We start from the raw sequence: 20,671 nt of genomic DNA, 5'->3' as shown, positions 1-20,671 counted from the left end.
CGCACAATACTAATATATAGAATTAAAGACAATTATAGAGCTTCCAATATAGTTTAAGATACAAGAATTTACCTTTTTCAGTTTTGCTTTTCAAGCTGCTGACCAGTACTTCAATTAACAAGAAGGGGGATTTCTTTTTCTAAATTATTTACAGTGTAGTTTTAAGTGTCCAAGTTGTTATGAATAAATACATTTGAGATAAAAATATTTAAACATCTGTGTCAATACATCATACATTTATCATTTTGTTAATGTAATAAATACACAATTTAAACTCAACAACCAAAATTAACCCTATAATGAAAGCAGAGCTACGTGATGACGTGTCACGGCACGTCTGGGTCAGCTGACCACTGTGTGGCTGGTGACGTGGAGCTGAGCATGTAACCAGTAAGAAGCTGCTCAGGATTCATCATGCTAACAGGAGTAAGTAGCTAAACATTTTAATTTATTTGCTTAGTTATATTTTTACCATTTAATGCAGTGAATGTAGCGGCAGTTAACGCAGCTAACAACAGATTTAAAATGACTTTATCCGCAGGAAATATCCCCCCGCTGACATCTGGTGTGCTAATGTTGCTAAGCAGTTAGCATGCTAAGTTTAGTAGCTACCTAGCACTCCTGCGCCGCTAACGTTAGCTTAGCTTCACTTTGACGTCCCCAAAACTACATAAACGTAAAGTTTTCCTCTTATAATCACCCCAAACGGTTGTTGATTTCATCTTATAGGCGTGAGTTCAAACGTTAACAGCCTTAGCAGCTGTTCAGTGACAGCTAGGGGTGGCTAACGTTAGCTTCTCCGCCTCATCATAAGTCCAAACAGCCAACAAAAACTTTAAACTGTCAAACTAAATCATCGACAACACGTGGCATTGTTTGTTCTGTATAGATCGTTTATTTCGGGGAATAGATGTCTTAAAATGGTTTAGCCTCGGAGAGTTAGCAACCTGAATGTTGAGCCAAACAAAAAAGGTAAAGTCAGTAAAGTCGTGAACTCGTATACTCCAGTAAAATGCTTCAATAATTATTGACTTAACTGTAATTAACGATGTATTAGTTAGATGTGATTCTCATAATGCTCTATTTGACGTCTCCCTGCTTAGCATTTAGAGAAAGCTTAAGCAAAACGTGTGTTTGAAATAAACCTTCTACATGGAGTTGATTTATGGACAGAATATTCAATTATTTTTACGAAACATTTGCTAGTTAAATATATATATATATATATATATATATATATATATATATATATATATATATATATATATTTGCTTTATTTGATTCTAAATTCCAGAAATGTTATTGTTTAAGTTTGTTTCAAAAAATTTGCTGGTACAAGAGCAAAATACTACCAAGAAAGTTGTCAAAAAACTAAATTACTTACCAAATATTATGTATTTTTGTGAAGAAAAATCTTCAGTGAGTTACTGTTTGCTCATAAGAAGACTCAGAGTCATCTCTCAAGTCAAAGAGAAGGTTCTACTTTCAGTCTGAACAAGTGACTGATAATATAAAGAAACAGTTTAGCTCTTATAAACAAGTCGCAGTGCTAATATCAGGTTCTGAGCAGCCAGTTTTAACTGGCTGCTTGCAACTTGTTATGTTTCATGGCCAAAGTTAATCATGGAAAGTGATTGAATGAAAACATTGGGTTATATGAGTTCAGTCACACAGTTATACAGTAGTTTGGAATCATAAAAAGTATTTGATCATAACATTATTATAATTTTCTCACAGTTTTTGATGCTCATCTGACAACTTAGCGCTGACTGGATTACAGAACTAAATTAACACTAACAGTCCTGGAACATAAAGACCAGATTCACTGCTGATCTCAGCTCAGGAGAAGAGGAAGAACATTAATGAACCAACAATAAAACTATTAATTTACTGCATCTGCTTACAGCTATAACAATAAACTGATCATAAATGCTGAATATGGGGCTAAAAATAGCTTGTTTTTAAATGCAAAAGAGCTCAGAGTTTCTGGATAAAGTTTCTGGTTGTTGATTGGTGCAGTAAATTTAGTGAATACAGATATTTCTGGTTTGAACTCGATGTTATCGCTGAAGCTTTTCTGACCTTTAACCCGTCCATATGCGTCCATAAGAGGCTTTTAGTCAACATGTTTTTGAGTCTCCAGGGGTTCAGCTTCTTCCTTATTGATCCCTCAGGATCCCAATGATGAAGACGTGTCTCTGTTTGATGCTGAGGAGGATGCAGGGAAAAAGTCAAAGTCGAATATTAAGTAAGTTTACAGACATCCGACAGATTTACAACTGGAATTGATTCTTGTCTTTGTTGCATATGATTGAAAGCTGAATATTTTTGCTCCAGTTGATTATTCAAGTAAATGATGTGAACTGTGGGAGTATTTATGAGTACTTTGTCACAGTATTGAATCCGTAGATGCTCCACAGTGCAGTAAATGTGTTGTAAACTTGTGTCTCCAGACATCCGGTGGCTTCGTTCTTCCACCTCTTCTTCAGAGTCAGTGCCGTCTTCGTGTACCTGCTCTGTGGATTCTACAGTAGAAGTTTCATCGCCTGCATGGTCACCATAATCCTGCTGCTGTCATGCGACTTCTGGACGGTGAAGGTGAGCCTGCTTTAGAATTACAACTCAAATTAGTTTATTTATTTTGTTAAAAGACTCAGATGTGGTCTGAACAGATCTCTGCATGTTTTAATGGATCAGTTTATGCTGCAGTTCAAAGGAAGTTAAATTGAAAAAGCAGCTTCAACTCTGCAGCCACAGATTCAGTTTTATTGTATTTGTGTTTTTATCTAAATCAGGAGTGTCAAATTCATCTTAGTTCAGGGCCACATTCAGCCTAGTTTGAGCTCAAGTGACCAGTAAAATTGGAGCATTATAGCCTATAAATAACCACAACTCCACATTTTTCCTTTGTTTTAGTGGGAAAAAGTACATTCAGTAGATATTCACATTTAATGAATTATTTTATTACAAAACATTATGAACAACCTGAAATTTCTTCAGAAAAATAAGTTTAATTTCAGTAACATTAAGCCTTAGTTTATCATTTACACATTACAACTTACAGATCAAAGCGTGTCTACAAAGGAACGCAACTTTTAGTCACAGCTGTCTGGAACTGAACGATCTAGTATTTTACTTTATGATAAAAAACACAAAAGTCAGACAAAAAAAGAAAAACAACACAAACAAGACAAAATATTACAAAAATGAGACACAAAATGACAAAAAATGAGACAAACGACACAAAACAAAACAAAAAACTTGACAAAAAATGGACAAACGACTAAAACGATACACAAAACTGCAAATAAAGCGACACACAAAATGACAAACATAAGACAAAAGACACAAGTGAGACAAAAAGGAAACACAAAACGACAAGAACATGAGACAAAAACCAAGTCAGACAAAAAAAACAACAAAAACGAGAGACAAAACTAGAAAACTGAGAAACAAAATGACAAAAAAATGATGCAAATGAGACAAAAAGGAGTAACAAAATGACAAAAATTGGAAACAAAACAACAAAAACATGAGAGAAATGACAAAGTCAGACAAAAAAAGACAAAAAAACAAGACAAAATCTTATAAAAATGAGACAGTGACAAAAGAACAATGAGCAATGTAGTATTTTACTTTATGATCAAAACAGCTTGTCATGGTCTAGAAATTATTTTGAATTTATAGTTTTACAAATATGCAGTTAATATCCAATATCTACACTTTACAAAGTCGTCCTGCGGGCCGGATTGGACCCTCTAGAGGGCCGGTTTTGGTCCACAGGCCGCATGTTTGACAGCCCTGGTCTAAAGAGTCTGAGGTGAATGTTGACAATCAGGACAGAAACGTAGTGAAATCTTAGTTTTCAGTCCTAAATAGTGTCTTCTGATCGGCCTGTGAGACGTTTACTGATGAATGATTTGAACTTTTCTCCAGAGGAAAGTTTCTGAACTTTAGGATCAAACTCTCAGTGTTCCAGCGGCAACGTCCAGCGTCCAATCAGAATCAGACCTGAAAATAAATGCCATTTCTGAATAAAGAAGTGAACAAAAACCTTCGTGCAAAGTTTTTGTGACTCCAGTGAAGAAGAAAACCTGCAGAGCTGCAGAACATGTGATTCTGTTTCTACACATTTATGTTGTGATTGTGCCACGATTCACAGTTACACAATCTGACCCTGATTAAAACCAGGATTTATTAGAACCATCTCTCACAGTGACAGGCAGGAAAGTGACACAATTTTTGAGTTGCACAATTTAAAAACACTTTAACCAGAGTTCAGGGATTTGAGGAAATCTAATTGAGGTTTTCTGACAGATGATGTAATTTGATTTGTGCTAAAAAAAAAAATGTTCAGCTCATCATTCACAGTTTAACAGATTTATAACATGATGGAGCATCAGAAGTGTCAGACAAAGAGGATGACATGGATTTGTAAAATATAAACATTACCAATAATGCACCGTTTCTTAGCGAGAAACTCCAAAAAACACAAAGAATCAGTGAGATTTTTCTCAAAACACTCATGTGTATGTTGCAGTTTTGTTAGAAAAACAACCAGATTTAAGATTAAAGTTGTGATATTTCATCAAATTCACTTTTTTTTATACGTCTTTGAACCAGATTTTTTAAAGACAAAAAGTTCTGTCCTCCTTGGTGCAGCTTTAAATGTCTTTAGTGTGTAGAGCAGCCGTTTTATTTCAGTTCTTTAAGCATAAAAAATAATAGCGCGTCCAGTCAATGCTGTTGCTAATCAATAATAATAATATAAAAATCAACTTTGTGTTTATGTAGAAAATAATGTTTTATTTATTTATATAATTTTATATGTATGTTATCAATATAAAAATGAATAATCTTTATTTTTCTGTGATTATTTCTGTCATTCTGTGTCTTACTGCACTAAAGTCATTTCCAAAAAACACCAAGAAACTCCTGCAGTTTAGAGTTAATAAATGCACTAATTCTTTGTGTTCAGGCTAAAATCCCCCGTGTTCAGCTGTTTTAGTAAAATACTGCATAGTTTAGAAAAACAAACAAACTGTGTGTTAGAGCTCTCATCATAAAAATGTGTAACTAAAGACTGCAAATGTCTTTCAGTTGTTGTGATGCTCGATCTAAAAAAAAACATTTTTGCGTAACTTCTTTCAACCGATAAATTAAACTTAAATAAAAAAAATATATATACATAAAGGCTTGAATAAATAAAAAAGAGCAACTAAAGAGTGCAAATGCTTCTTAAGGTGGATTTTGTTTTGTGTATCTTTAGTCTTTTAGTTGTTGTGATGCTCGATTTAATAATTTTTTTTGTGTAACTTATTTGCCAGATCTCCCTCAAATAACAATTATAATGTTCTGGTTAAATCAAGCTTAAATTAAAAAAAAAAACCAACAATATATAAAAGCTCTAATGAGGGAAAAAAATGAGCAACTATAGAGTCCAAATGCTTCTTAAGGTGGATTTTGTTTTGTGCATCTTTAGGATTTTGGTTGTTGTGATGCTCGATTTTTACATTTTTTTTGTGTGAATTCTCTGTTGCATCTTTATCAAAAAAGACTAAACAATCCTATGGTTAAATGAGCTTTTATATATTTATAAAAGCTCTGATAAAAAAATGCAACTGAACAGTGCAAATGCTTTTTAAGGTGGATTTTGTTTTATGCACCTTCAGTCTTTTCGTTGTTGTGATGTTACATTTTTACATTTTTTTTGCATAATTTCTCTGTCAGATCTAACTTGAAAAAGACGTTATGTTCTGGTTAAATTAAGCGTCTTAAGGTGGATTTTATTATGTGTATCTTCAGTCCTTTGGTTGTTTTAATGTGCTTCACTTTTGTCTTTCGTCTGTTGTTGTGATGCTCGATTTTTACATTTATTTTGTGTTACTTTTCTGTCAGATTTCCGTCTAAAAAGAGCTTCTAATGTTCTGGTTAAATGAGCCTCAGTGAGTAAAAACACCCAGAAGCTGTTTGGAGTTCAGAGGGTTAAAGAGTTTTGTGGGTTTGTGTGTGACAGTCACATGTTTGCTTTTATCTCATGTTTTAAGGCTGCATCACTTTTTAAAATGTCAAAAAATGCAGATAAAATCTCTTTTTAAATATTTTCCACAGTTGGTTCAGCTCTAATCAGGACCTCCAGTGTTTTGTATGAATATTATGTGATGATTATGTTCTATCCAGTGTGTTAGAACCTTATTTAACAACCAGACTGTTGTTCTGTCCTCGTCTAGAACATCACGGGGAGGCTGATGGTCGGTCTGCGCTGGTGGAATCAGGTGGACGACGACGGACGGAGCCACTGGGTGTTTGAGTCGAAGGTCAGCAGCTGATAAGCGTGTTTTCTGTCAGCAGCTTTATGCTTTCTGCAGATGTCCCGACTGTGAGAATATCCTGTTTTCTGTCAGGGTTCTGGGAAGCCGCAGGCGTCAAATTCAGAGGCACGGATCTTCTGGATCGGCCTCATCGTCTGTCCGGTCCTCTGGGTCGTCTTCGTCTTCAGCACCCTGCTGTCCTTCAACATTAAATGGCTGGTAGGTTCTGACTTTAAGGCCTGGGGTGTTTACATGTTTTATTATAGTTGATAAATCACATATAAAGAACTAAATACACAGAATAATCGTCCATCTTGCTGGTGACTCTACTGAAGATGTAAGTCTCTAAAAAGCATCTCAGAAATATCAGATTTTATCACTAAAAGAGAATAGAATCATACTTTATTGATCCTTTACAGGAAATGACTTACCCAACACAAGGCCAACACTAAAAGTCATCAGTGTGAGCATATATATATAGTATATAAGTTAGAAAAATTATAAAAGTTAAAGCATCTGCACAGCGTATAAATCATAAGTTAAAATACTAGAATATTAAAATATATTTAGATTAATTTATGAGTTAATTATTAAAATAAATAAAAATTAATAAGTAAATACATAAAATAAATATATAAAATAAATATAATAAATAAAATAAAAATATGTTAATTTAATATTTAGTAGAATATTAAAAGAGGCTCAGTAAATGATTATTCATTTTATTCCTTTTTTTTATTACAGACTGCATTCTCTACAGAGCTAGATTATCTTTTATTTGTCAGATGATGATATTTTATAAGAATCATAACTTTTTTTTTTTTTTTTTTTTATTAAACATTTTCTTGTCTTCGTTGTGCTTTTAATCTCATATCCGATCATTTTTCTTTGCGTCATTTGCCATTTTTGCATTTTGATTTTGGCACAAGCTGCTCACTCTAGTTTTTATCAGTTTAGTTGTTGTGATGCTCGATTTAGTAACTTTTTTTTGTTTTGTTTTTGCATGACTTCTTTGCCAAATCTCCATCAAAAAAGACATTATAATGTTCTGGTTTAATTAAGCTTAAATTTTGAAAAATTAAGCTATAGAGCTCTAAAGGCTCTAATGAGGAAAAAATGAGCAAGTAAAGAGTGCAGATGCTTCTTAAGGTGGATTTTGTTTTGTGTATCTTCAGTCTTTTGGTGACTCTACTGAAGATGTAAATCTCTAAAAAGCATCTCAAAAATATCAGATTTTATTACTAAAAGAGGCTCAGTAAATGATTATTCATTTTATTCCTTATTTTAGTACAGACTACGTTCTCTGCAGAGCTGTATTATCTTTTATTTTGCTGTTTTTGTTAGAGGATATTTTATAAGAATCATAACTTTTTTTTTTTTTTTTACATGTTCTTGTCTTCATTGTGCTTTTAGTCTCATATCCGATTGTTTTTCTTTGCATCATTTTCCATTTTTTGCTCAGTCAGATTTTGCCACAAGCTGCTCACTGTAGTTTTCATCAAATGTTCCTCAAACAGAAGGAAATCTGTTTTCATTGGGGATATTAATGCACATTTCTTGCTTTAGTTAACATATTTGTCGCAGAGATATTAAATTTATTTCAGACTTTATGTCACCTAATCTTCATCCTTTCCAAAGAAAATAAAATCAGTTTAATAAACTGATAAGAAGCAAAGCATTTTACATAAAACAGGTGAACATGTGAGGATTTTATTGATAGAAATCATCATTAAAATCTCAAAAAAAGAGTTTTTAAAAAATACTTTATGTGATGTAATTCTTGAAAAATTAATCATAAAGTAGTTTTTCTGTCTATTTTCACGAGTGCTGTATTGATTGTTGATTTATGTGGGATTAAATTTAAATAAACTACAGAATGAATTTATGGTGTTTTAAAGACACTGATGCATTTTTAATAGTTTTTACAGTAAGGAGACAAAATTTCGCCTCTTTCGGTGACTGTAATTGAGCTTTATCTGGATGAAAATATGTTTTTTTAGTTAATTGCACTAGAATGGTGCAATAAATTATGCAAAAGAAGTCAGTTAAAGACAGTTTGATTTATTTTAGTTTGAAACTTTGTTAGTTTGAAAATCTGTCTTTTTTTTGTCTTTTATGACAAATCTCTTAAAAATTCACCATAAATGATAATAATGCCACAATATCTGTAGAAAGCTGCAGGTACATTTGAAATATTTCCATTTATAAATAATATCTGAACACACAACTGTCTTTCTACCAAATACACTCTCTTATATTCAGACTGTTTGTGTCCCGATGAGAGGAAAAGCTCTGGATTAACTGGTTTGTCCACAAAAACATGTCCGACCAGCTGCCTCACAACCAATTTACACCAAAATAACACAAAAATCTGCATATTTTTACATGTGAGAAGCTTCAAATGACAAATTTTCACTTACTCAGTACTGCGGTTCTGGTTGGATTTATTGTTTTTTCACTTTTTTAAAGGGGATTTATCGGTAATAATATGAATAAAAAGACATTTTACAGCTTCTAAACCATAAAAACTGTAAATATTTTCACCTCAGCCGGTGGTGATCATGGGTTTGGTGCTACAAGGAGCGAATCTCTATGGATACGTCAAATGCAAAGTGGGAGGAAAAACCAACCTGAAGAACATGGCCACCAATTACTTCGGCCGACAGTTTCTCAAACAGGTGAGCTGATTCTTTAAGACAATTGAATATAGTGTTTTTAGTATATTTTACTTTATTTTATGTAGAAGGGTGTTTTTATTTGTCGTGTTTCTAATAATTGTGCTTTTCCTCCTCAGGCTCTGTCCAAAGAAGAGGAATCGTAGAGAATCTCTGCGATCTGAACTCGTCTGCATTATTCTCAATGCTATAAAATATCTGTTCTTTTAGCAAGGGGAGAAAACCTTTTTTCCAACATGAACTGAACGTTACAGTTTTTGATTTTCCTTTTTAAGTTAAGTGTGACTCAGTAGAAGTTTTTCACTCGCAGGTCGGACATCTGGTGGAAGTTTGTAATAAACTAAAGTCCAGCAATGAATGGAAAACGGTGGAAGTTGAACTAGTTTGTGTTGTTTTTCCCTCAGATATCCTGTTTAGTTTGTGTTTGCATTGCTCAAAATAACTTTATAGAATTAAAAGAAGTGTTTCTGGGAGGGATTATCAGTATGTTGGTTTGTTTAAAAAAAACATGTAAAGTATTCCAGGAGGCTGTAAATATGTAAGTAAAGAAACTCGTGGAAGTTCATCTTTTTGTGCAAATACATTTCTAACAATTTTACCAACAGTGTGATAGTTTTTATTTAATAGTGCAGCACAAATCTCACATTTTTAAAATCTGTAGACATGAATAACAAATAGGACATGAAATAAGTCTCAAATAAAAATTAGAAGAAACATGTTTATGTTTGATTATTGGCTTTTGAATAAAAAAAAAACTAAAAAATAAGACTTAAATGACACATAATTTGACATTATGGAAGCAAAGTGGCATTTAAAGGGTTGAAATCCTAAAATTAAACATTTATTAGTTATAATCAGGACTTATGTTGGTTTTAAAATCGTACTCATTAAAAGTGGTAAATAATATTAATAAATACTAATTTTATGGCTTTTTTTGGTATTTTTGTTTTTAGCTTTTTGGCTAAAATAATTTTTTTAAAGCATTTTTATTGAATTGGTTTAATACATAACACTGAACCGAATTTAAACATTTATTTCATATTTATTTCCTTCATTCCTATTTATAATTTCGTTAAATTACGTCCTTGCTGCTTTATTATTAATATTAAACCCTGCAGCGACCTCCGGCGGTTCCTTTACGTCATTACGTGTAAAATGACGCCGCCGTGACTTGTCGTTATATTTAAATATTTTGTTTAAAATTTATTTTGTCATTACAAGACATAGTGAGTTTATTTTATTTGTAGTAATGTCCAAAAAAATTGTAAATTATTTGCCACAACAACATTTTTTTTTAAAATCATTTGAGTGTTTTCAGTCACAAGACGGCCAAGCCTAACCGGAAGTAAGGCGGATGCACCTTGAAAGAGGAAAGTCTTTTCCTACAGAGTAAAAGACAGAGTTTTAAAGGTTTAACGGTGGGGACAAATGATACAAACGACAGCACATAAGAATAATAAGAATAAGAATTTTATTTATAAAGCTCTTTTTAAAACAGCCGATGTTGAGTCAAAGTGCTATATAATAGAGACAAAAGAATTTGTGTTTTGAATTTATCTAGCAATTTCAAATATTATATAAAATAGAAATATACCCGAATACTTTAAATGTTAGGTTTAATACCCTAATAATAACAATAAATACAATTCAAGTTTACTTTTAAAAAATCTATTATATTTCAAACCCAATAAAATGAATTATAAATTCATAAAAACTTACCTGACTGATTTAGATATTACGGTTAAGACCTTGTCATATAATATATTGTAGAAATTTACTAATTTAATCATTAAGCTCGAGAAACTACAACAAAACGTTTTTTTCAGTTTGGCTCATGTGTATAAAATGTTTTATATTCGTATAATCTATCATATATGTACAAAATTGTAAAATTAAAATAAAATCCATCGAATCTAGTGTATTTAAATCTACATTTTATATATAGATCTACTCCATGAAAGACTAATACTTGTATAGACTAATTACTCGTTTTTATATTTTATGTAGTTGGGCGTGTAGTATTTTATTTTGAAATTCTAACCGGAACCCTCTGCCCTCAAACGGCTAAACTTCCGTAGCTTAACATCGCTGCTGTTAGCCGTTAGCCACAACAGCAGCTGTTTAGCGTCGTATTTGTTGTTTTTTCTGTTATAAACGGTCAAATTAACCTCATCAAACCCACCGGAGGACGACGTTTGACGGTGTTTTCCTCCAGGATGATTCCCACCGAGGATGCGTCCGCCAGGAAGCGGAAGATAGAGGAGAAGCTGAAGCAGGTTAGCCTCCCTTAGCTCCACTTCTGGTTCTGTTAGCTTAAATGTTTCACATGATTTCTGTTCATAATAAAGTGAGACAGCGTGAGAATAGTTTTCTGTTTTGTTACAGGAGCAGGAGACTCTGTCGTTCATCAGAGAAAACCTGGAGAAGAGCGACCAGCTGACCAAAGGGATGGTAGGAAGAATAACACACAAACAAACATGGATTAATGTCAGATTTACCCCCAAAATACAACTAAATAATAAAGTGACACTACACTGGGTTTAATGCAGACTGAGTCTAATGTTGTTTTATGTAAACAAACTGTCAAATCTATTTATTAATGGGATGAACCAGACATTTGAGTCTCCACTTTAGTAATGGTGCATGTTTGACTAGAGTTACTATAATAGGTTTTAGTCTGGATGGAGAAAAAACAGAAAAAAGCTCCATTTTGTCGGATTTTTCAAACCCTAAACATCTTGTTGAACGTCCCCGTTTTCAGAAAATTAATTAAAGTCTTACATTTACCCAAAAGAAGATCAGATAAGACAAGACAGTGGGGAAATTCACTGTTACAGCAGCAAAGATAGTGGAAACATTAAGGAAATGAAGCACCGAATTTAAAAATAAGCAAAATAAACCAAGATATGCAGAAATACTAAACAGAAATAACATCCTTACACATGTCAGTGGTGTTGCAGATTCTTCCATAAATAGAAATATTGACATAAGTATAGATATTGCACAGCTTTTTATGTAAAGTAGGAAAACACCACATGTTCTAGATATGTATAAGAAATAATAATATTGCACAGGATATTTCAAAAGTCCAGAATGTGTCTGTAAATATGTAGTTTTTCAGCTTAAAGTACCTCAAAAGTGGTTTATTTCTCTTTAACTATATAACTCCTGGTTTTATTCCAATTTTAAACTGGCTGTTTTAGTGTCTCTTGCCTTAAATGTAGCTGCTGGTCCCGCCCCTTTCAGGAAGAAAACTCTCCATGTGTCTGTGATTGACAGCACAGAGAAAAACTATAAATAAATGAGAGCAGGACTTTTTAATCTCTTCTGACTTTCTCTCTGAGGATCATTTAATGTGGAAATATTATTGTTTTTAACTATATATATAAAATCAGTATTTAGCTGGTTAACATGTTGTCCCAACAACTATGCAGAAAAATAACTCAACAATATCCAATTTCAGACACGAAAATATCAGGACCAGACGTTTATAACAAGAAAAAGAAAAAGAAATTATCATAAATCTTAAAACATCTTCATGTTAATGTATTTTAGCTTAGGTTTGACTAATTTATATTCATCTAGACCGTTTATGTTACGTTAAAACTATCTGATTTCTGTTAAACTTGTTTTAGAAGACATTTACTGTAATGTTTAGGACCAACAGGGAATCACGTGAGAAATATTCTTGCTTAACTTCACATTTTGTTGTCATTTATTTGGATTTTACTTGTTCTCTTATATTGTTTGTACAGTTTCATTCTCATCTCCTCCATATTGACATGAGATGAAAACTTACAGTGGATTCTGATTATACTTGAGGAGTTTTGGACCTTTTTTCTCAGGCATTCTGACAAGTTTAAGTATTTTTGGACAATTTTACAATTATTTTGGAGAAATTTGAGCCATTTTCAATCAATTTTGAAGCCATTTTAGACTATTTTCCCAGTGATTTGGGGCATTATTTAAACAAATTTAAGTCACTTTGGACAAATTTTGAGTCATTTTGATATTTTTCTTTGTCAGACATTCAGATAAGTTTAGGTAATTTAGACAATTTTCAATTTCATTTTGGACTAGTTTCCAGGTTTCAGTCATTTTGAGCCATTTTGGACAAACTTGGAGTTATTGTGGACAATTCTTTTTATTCAGACTATTTTGGATGATTTTTTTTACCTCATTTTGGACAATTTTCAGTCAATCAGACAAGTTTAAGTTATTTTGGACATTTTTCAATTATTCTTTTGTACAATTTTTGACCAGTTTCGAGTAATTCAAGACAATTTTCAATTATTTTGGAGAAATTTGAGCCATTTCCTAGACAAATTTTAAAGCTACTTTTGATTATTTTCTGAATTATTTTTGCACAAATTTCTAGGTTTCTGTTTCTTTGTCAAACTTTTTGTCATTCTGGGCATTTTTTTCAATGGTATTGATAATTTGAAATCACTTTGGCCAGTTTGTTCCTCAGATGTTGTTCAAACAGCCTCAAATCTCACTGTGAGGGAAAAAACCCCGCTAAATGTGGGACACGGGGGATTTTTCAAAATAATTTACCTTGGAAATTATTTGACATATGAAGCTAAAATTTCACATATATCTTTAGAAATATCAATGTTTTGTGATAAAGACGTTTCAAGCAAATCAGAGATGGTCGGGCAGAAGATGGAAGAACCCAAATATACGCTAAGGTTCAAAAGTTTGGGGTCACCCAGATAATTTCATGTTTTCCATGAAAACTGCACAAGGGTTTTCTAATCATCAATTAGCCTTTCAACACCATTAGCTAACACAATGTAGCATTAGAACACAGGAGTGATGGTTGCTGGAAATGTTCCTCTGTACCTCTATGGAGATATTCCATTAAAAATCAGCTGTTTCCAGCTACAATAGTCATTTACCACATTAACAATGTCTAGACTATATTTATCATTCATTTAATGTTATCTACATTGAAAAAAAACTACTTTTCTTTCAAAAATAAGGACATCTGTAAGTGATACCAAACTTTTGATCGGTAGTGTACATTACTGTGGATCTGTTTTCTAACGTCTGTTTTCGTCCTGAAGGTTTCCATCTTGTCCTCGTTCGAGAGCCGTCTGATGCAGCTGGAGAACTCCATCATCCCGGTTCACAAACAGACGGAGAATCTGCAGCGTCTGCAGGAGAACGTGGACAAAACTCTGTCCTGCATGGATCACGTCATCAGTTATTATCACGTAGCTAAAGACACCGACAGGATCATCAGAGAGGGGTGAGGATGGACTTAACGGGTTGAATAGTTGTTTAAATGAACAGATTCAGGTGTCAGAGTCTCACAACTCGTTTCCATTAAATTACAGTAAAGTGCTAAACACAATTCAACAACAAAAAACTAAAATTACAAATTGTTTTCCTTCATGTCTGTAATTAAGTAGAATTACGTCTCTTAAATGTATTAATTTTAAATCAAAAGTGTTTTTATAAAATTGTGAACGAATTTCCTTTTAGAGAAAATTTCTTAACTGCAAAACTACAATAGTGTCAAAAAAATCACCACATTTTAACAGTAAACAGTCATGTTAAATTATATGTAAAACAGAAATTAACGGTTTTCTGTTTTTTCTATTTATCTTTGTTATACAAGTTATAATGTATTTTCAGTATTTGTCTGTTCTTCTTTACGTCATAACTAAATCAAATCCTGATTCTTCATGATTCATGACTGAATTTAAGTTGGAAACAAATTTTCACGATTAGAAAATATTTCTATAATGTGTTAAAATCAAGATAAAAGTTATTAAAGTAAGTTTTATAATGAAATTGTGAAAGAATATTCTTGTACAGAAAATATTTTCAGAAAAATATTAGTATTAAGAAAAATCTTCAAATGTTGACCGTTAAATGTGAAAATATAATTCAACTTGTCTGTATTTTAATACAAATTATAATGCAAAAATGTATAATGCTTGTTTTTGTTAAAATAATATGATACAGGTTTTCATTATTAACCTGCCATTTAAAGGTAGTTAGAAAATTGTGTTAAAAAAATGTGTTAAAATCTAAATTAAAGTAAAAGTTTTGATGAAACTGTGAAAGAAAATCCTTTTAGAGAATATAATTTACTGTAAAATCACAACAGTATCGAAAAAAATCCTAAAATTTTACCTGTTAATGGGCAAAATAACAATCATGTGCAATTACCTGTATTTTTAATACAAATTACATTGAATTTACAATATTTTTCTGTTTCTTAAGATAATATTGTGCAATTTTCCGTTATCTGTCTGTCTTTTAAAAGTGGTTGTTGTTCAGTATGTGATATTTTTATATTTTTATATTTTTCATTGAGTTGTAAAGATTCATGACCTTTAAGTATTTAAATGTGTAATATTCTTTATTTTCTGTCTTAGACCTACAGGACGGCTGGATGAGTATCTCGCCTGCATTGCAAAGATCCAGAAAGCTGTTGAATATTTTCAGGACAACAACCCCGACAGTCCTGAGCTCAACACAGTGGTACAGATTCGACCTCCTGCAGCAGAACCAGATTTTTAGGTCAAACATGTCTCCGCATCAGAAATCAAAAAGTTAAAGCCTCTCTTTGTTGCTTTTGTGCAGAAAGCTCGTTTTGAAAAGGGCAAAGAGCTGCTGGAGGCGGAGTTTCGCAGCCTGCTGACCCGCTACAGTAAACCGGTTCCTCCCATCCTGATCCTGGACGCCATCAGCGTGGACGAGGAGCTGGAGGTCCAGGAGGAGGTGGTTCTGGAACATCTGCCCGAAGCCGTCCTGCAGGACATCATCTGCATCGCTGGCTGGCTGGTGGAATACGGACGGAACCAGGGTGAGTTTCTGTTTTACAGAGCTGCAGCTGGTGAAGTTTAACCTCTAATCTTGTAGTTTTATTTTAATTCAGGCAAGGAAGTGACTGATTATAAACCTAAATGATTATTGACGCAGATATGTGGCATTTTAGATTAAAGGCGTCATTATTTTGATAGACCGATTACTGCAAAATAAAGCAAATGTTCTTCTTTGACTCTGTGGTCTCTGTAATGGCCCGCCCACAGATGCATCTGATTGGCCGTTGCACATCATTAGTAGCAGCCAATCACTGAAAGCCGTTGTTTACACAGAGAGACAGAGAAGCACATTTACTGATCTGTACTTCTGGTCTCAAACAGAGAGGGTTTGGGTTATTCTGTGAGTTTTTCTAGAGAGAAAACAGACAATATTCATTCTTTAATATTATTTGTAGGGATATACACTGTAAAAATGAGTTTATTTGACTTAAATGTTGTATATTTTATAAACTACTTTTGATACAGCATCAATCTTAGAGCGTCCAAATTTAACATTTAGTCATAGCAGTTTATTTCTACTTTGCTTCGTTCCACCAAACACTACAATTAATGCAAATTAAAGTTAAAATTACATGATAAAAATATGAGATGAGTCCCATTTCAACTGCACATCCAACCCTATACACCTGATGTTTATATATAATACGTGGAATTTCAACATTTATCAGGATTCATCCTCTGGGGAACAGTTAGTTTTTAATCTCTGCTCTTGTTTGATCAGAAATTAAAGTTTAATTTTCATGAGTGATCATCAGACTGCAGAGACGAGATGTTTGTTCACTAAATTTAGCTCCAATGATTATTAGTTCAACTTAATGAATCTGCCTGAAGAGACGCAGAAACAGTCAGTCTATAGACACAACATAAAACAAGTATAAACTGCTGTCACATGAAACATTTGTGCTGTAACATTAATTAAAATGAGCCCCAAGACTCAGCAGTTTATTCAGATAAAGTAAGAAATTTCTGCCTTGTTATTGTATTTGTACATGAGCCTTGAATCTGTCAAATATATTTAAAAAATAGAAGAATGTCGGTTAATCTGCTGCTTAAAATGGTCCACATGAGTGCAGATTTCCTTCATTTGTGTTTATTCAAAACTACAATGAACAGAAGTTTGAGGACATTAGTGAGAATAAAATGTTGCTTTGGAACAAATAAACCACAAGGAGGCGCTAAAGACTGCAATACACATTATCAAGAAAGAGTAGAAGAAGATGGAGGCCAATGCAGCTAAAAATCCTTAAAGAAAAAGAAAAAACATAGAAAACTTTATACATTTACAGGGAAAAATAGTTAAAATACAACAGCTTTTTTAATGTCGAAGGAAATTGTTTGTACTCAGAAAACAAAGTTACATAACGAGAATAAATTCAGAAAAAAGCAGAAAGAGATAGAAGTACAATTCATAACAGAAAATATAAATAAGAAGAACAAGAACACTAAAATAAAAAAGTACAAAGTAAAACTGATGAATATTAATATAAGGTAGTAAATTAATATCAAGCATACTAGTTAAATATTACACAATACTGAAGCTGATGTTGCAGAAACTATAAAGATAAATAATATTGGGAATAACGTTGATATTATTGTTGATGTTTAAGAGTTTTACAGTTCGATGGTAGAAAAAATTTCCTGTTGTCTTTTGATTTCAGTCTGATTTTTCTTTAGTGTCAAAACTGATTCATAAAAGCTTTTTAATCTTACATGAAGCTCATTAATTCTTTATAAAAAGTTAAAACCTTTAACTTTCTATTTATACTCTAGACATATGTTAACATAAAACTGTATTTTAAATCATTTTTGTTTGTGTTCTGCAAAGGTGCAATATTAGTTAAACTTCTGTTTTTGTAAAGTTCTTAATACTGCAAACTGCAAATTCAGCTCTGTCACTGTTTTCATCGGTTACGCTGCTTTTTACTGTATTTTTATATTTTATATTTGCACATTTGTTGTTGTACTGCAAGCAAACTGTCGCACTGACAGTATTCTTCACTGCTTAATTTCATTATCCACCGTGCAACGTCAGTAAAGGAATTCCGTTTAATTCTTAAAAAAAAAAAAAAACCATCTGAAATAAAATGCAAAATCTGGGGAATTTTTTCTAAATCCTGCAGTTTCCATCAAGTTTTTCCACTGTGATACTTCAAAAACACGTTATAGAAACACAGCTGTTGTAAAGGAAACACAGTTTGGTTGTAGTAAAGTTTCCAAAGTTTTTCTATCATTTTAAGTTTTATATTTGCACATTTCTTGCAGTATTTTTTGTTTTAAAAACTGTTGCACAGACAGGATTTGATGCTTATTTTTGTGATACGCTGTACAACGTCAAGGAATTCTGTTTAATTCTTTAAAAAATGCCTCAAATAAGATGCAAAATCTGGGAAATTTTTACAAAATCCTGCAGCTTCCATGATGTTTTTCCACTGTCATGCTTCTAAATGTGCATAAAAACACGTTATAGACACAGGTTGTTGGTCGTAATAAAGCTTTTTTCTCGTCTCTCTGCAGATTTCATGAACGTTTACTTCCAGATCAGGTCCAACCAGCTCGATCGCTCCATCAAAGGCCTGAAGGATCATTTCCGTAAGAACAGCGCCTCCTCTGGGATCCTTTACTCACCTGCGGTCCAGACCAAACGCAAGGACACGCCCACCAAGAAGGCCCCCAAGAGACCAGGTAGGCTACTCACTGCCTGATTCAAACCCAATGATCAGCCTGAAATCAGACCTAACAGAGCAGCATGAACCTGATTAATAACGTCAATCACCATCCAGCCACCATTTCCTGTTTAAATCTGCTCCAGCATCTCTGATCGTTCTGTAGTTTCTTATAAGTCTCTAACCGGCTCCATCCTTCCTCCTACATATAATCCTGTGTGTTGTGATGACAGTCTACATCCCAGGTAAACTCATCTTCGCTCTGCTTGTTGCTGTTTGTTGTGTGTCGAGGCCTCGTCTGACGGCAGCATTAGTTTTATTCTCAGCAGTGGTTAGAGGTTAATTACAGTCTAGATGTAAACCTCTACTTTCATGGTGCTGCAGCAGCAGAAAATAGAAGTTTATTATGTTTTTAAATTGATAAAATTATCTTCCAAACCTCCTTTTTGTTTTTATTGCAACCAACTGTAACACCTTCTGAAATCTGCTTAAAATGTGGTAAACTTGTCGATAAGAGATACAGGAAGTAAAAAAATTAAGATTTAAAAGTTTTATTATTCATGTTTTAGCAGGTTTTTCTTAGAATAATTAGCAGCTACTAAATAAGCCTAAATAAACTAATAAATGACGTAAGAGGGAGAACTTCCAACATTCCCACTGACGAAACGGCAATAATTAAAGCTGCAACCATCAGTCAGTTAAATCATTATTTGTCAGCGATTAAATTAATCAATATTAATTGGTTGGCAGCTTGTGAGCTACAAATACGTAAAAATAGAAGTTTACATGTTTTGAAAATGATAAAAAATAACTTCTAAACCTCCTTCTGTTTTTGTTACAACCATCCACAACATGTGCAATGTTTTAATCTGTAATGATTTCATTTGTAATGTGAATATGAGGCGTAGAAAAGCTGAGTAAAGTGAAACTCCTTTAAAGCAAAAAGTAGCAGGGCATGAAAAACATGATATTAATCAACTTTACTGACCTGAAGAATCAATAAGGGGATTTTTAGTAGTGAAATTCTGAATTAATATTCCAAAACAGGCAACAGTTTGTTTAACACTGGTAAGAAAAGTCATTATTCTAAAATAAAACTGAAACAAATGTGAACGTTTGGCTGCTGCCACCATGAAACTAAAGGATGTTTTCAGTCTTTGTGTCGCTGAGTCGTGTCGCAACAAGAAGTGTATGTGTTGTGTTGTTTTAAGGAGTCAAAGTCAGCTGTTACTTTATTTGCTTTGTTGCTTGAATCTGAATTAACTCCATTGATGCTTCACAGCTTCTGTTGCTGCAATAATTAACCCCACAAGGAGAATAAAGAGTTAAAGATTAGTTGGTGGACGACTGAATATTAAAGCTCCACTGATCAGTATAGAACTTTATATTAAAAATAAATGAAATTATGGTGCTTTATGTCAAATATTATCTCTGAAAGACTGAATAGTTTTCAACCAGTTGTGGAGTTCTCCAGGAGTTTTTAGCCTCATTTTGGTCAAGTTCAGACTATAAAGTGTTAAAACGACCAAAAAAATACAACACCTGGACTGAAAGTGAGCATCAGTGCAGTAATTAATCTCGTGTTTTCCATCATTATTGCTGCGTTTTTTTTTCTCAGAAGTGTGTTTTTTAACCTCCACACTTCACCTGCTAGTCCACGATTCACTCACAGAGTTTTATTTTAGCTTTTATCCAGCAGCAGGTTTTTTAAACGTGTCTGATGTGTGTTTAGAATAGAACACTCCATGCTAGCGCTCTGAGTGGATTTAAAATATTGGAATTCACTCTCAGTAGATTTATTATGATTTTGTGGAAACAGCGGACATCTATTGGATCACAAAAAAACTTTCAAACTGATCAGAGAACCCCTTAAGTGCAGTATTAGATGGACACAAGCATTAATCAGCCTTTTCTTTACCGAGTTTCTTAAGTTGTGGTTAAAATCTTCCCTTCACGTCTGTGAAAACTACTAAACATAAACATGCAAACACCTTTAATCTCCAAGAGGCAGAAATTCCAACATTCCCACTGATGAAACGGCAATAATTAAAGCTGCAACCATCAGTCAGTTCATTAATTAGTTGTCAGCTGTTAAATTAATCAACTGTTTTGCTAGTTGATTAATTGGTTTAATTAACTTAGTGAGATAAAAGACTAAACTCTGTCATTACAGCTTCTTA

At 33.0% G+C, this 20,671-nt stretch overlaps 2 protein-coding genes across 16 annotated transcripts in view; both read left to right on the top strand.

The window, feature by feature from the left end:
* Window positions 1–338: 338 nt before the first annotated feature.
* On the top strand, window positions 339–9,584 carry tvp23b (trans-golgi network vesicle protein 23 homolog B (S. cerevisiae)). The gene is made up of 7 exons (XM_023294678.3): window positions 339–426; window positions 2,175–2,248; window positions 2,454–2,598; window positions 6,231–6,317; window positions 6,405–6,530; window positions 8,861–8,989; window positions 9,106–9,584. The coding sequence occupies exons 1-7, from the start codon at window positions 415–417 to the stop codon at window positions 9,130–9,132; spliced, it is 600 nt and encodes a 199-aa protein (XP_023150446.1). The 5' UTR covers window positions 339–414; the 3' UTR covers window positions 9,133–9,584.
* Window positions 9,585–11,046: 1,462 nt separating this feature from the next.
* The window catches only part of exoc7 (exocyst complex component 7), a 58,202-nt gene continuing 48,577 nt past the window's right edge, over window positions 11,047–20,671 (top strand). For 4 of the 15 annotated variants that reach the window (XM_055004216.1, XM_035941162.2, XM_023294679.3 and 1 more), the window contains exons 1-7: window positions 11,048–11,262; window positions 11,372–11,437; window positions 14,056–14,240; window positions 15,379–15,484; window positions 15,587–15,809; window positions 18,343–18,510; window positions 18,725–18,736. In XM_055004216.1, coding sequence (XP_054860191.1) covers window positions 11,203–11,262; window positions 11,372–11,437; window positions 14,056–14,240; window positions 15,379–15,484; window positions 15,587–15,809; window positions 18,343–18,510; window positions 18,725–18,736 — 820 coding nt within the window. In that variant the 5' untranslated portion in view covers window positions 11,048–11,202. Of the gene's footprint in view, window positions 11,263–11,371; window positions 11,438–14,055; window positions 14,241–15,378; window positions 15,485–15,586; window positions 15,810–18,342; window positions 18,511–18,724; window positions 18,737–20,671 lie in introns of all 15 variants that reach the window. The other 11 variants (XM_055004215.1, XM_055004214.1, XM_055004211.1 and 8 more) reach the window with 5 other exon arrangements.

This window comes from Amphiprion ocellaris, chromosome 18 (assembly GCF_022539595.1).
Source record: "Amphiprion ocellaris isolate individual 3 ecotype Okinawa chromosome 18, ASM2253959v1, whole genome shotgun sequence".
Classification (NCBI taxonomy): Eukaryota; Metazoa; Chordata; class Actinopteri; family Pomacentridae; genus Amphiprion; species Amphiprion ocellaris.
This window is presented reverse-complemented; position numbering and strand designations above follow the sequence as displayed.

Excerpts from the sequence above, each read along its gene's own strand:
- tvp23b (XM_023294678.3), top strand. Across the intron at positions 2,249-2,453 it reads AAGTCAAAGTCGAATATTAA|ACATCCGGTGGCTTCGTTCT; the intron begins GTAAGTTTACAG and ends TTGTGTCTCCAG. Across the intron at positions 6,318-6,404 it reads ACTGGGTGTTTGAGTCGAAG|GGTTCTGGGAAGCCGCAGGC; the intron begins GTCAGCAGCTGA and ends GTTTTCTGTCAG.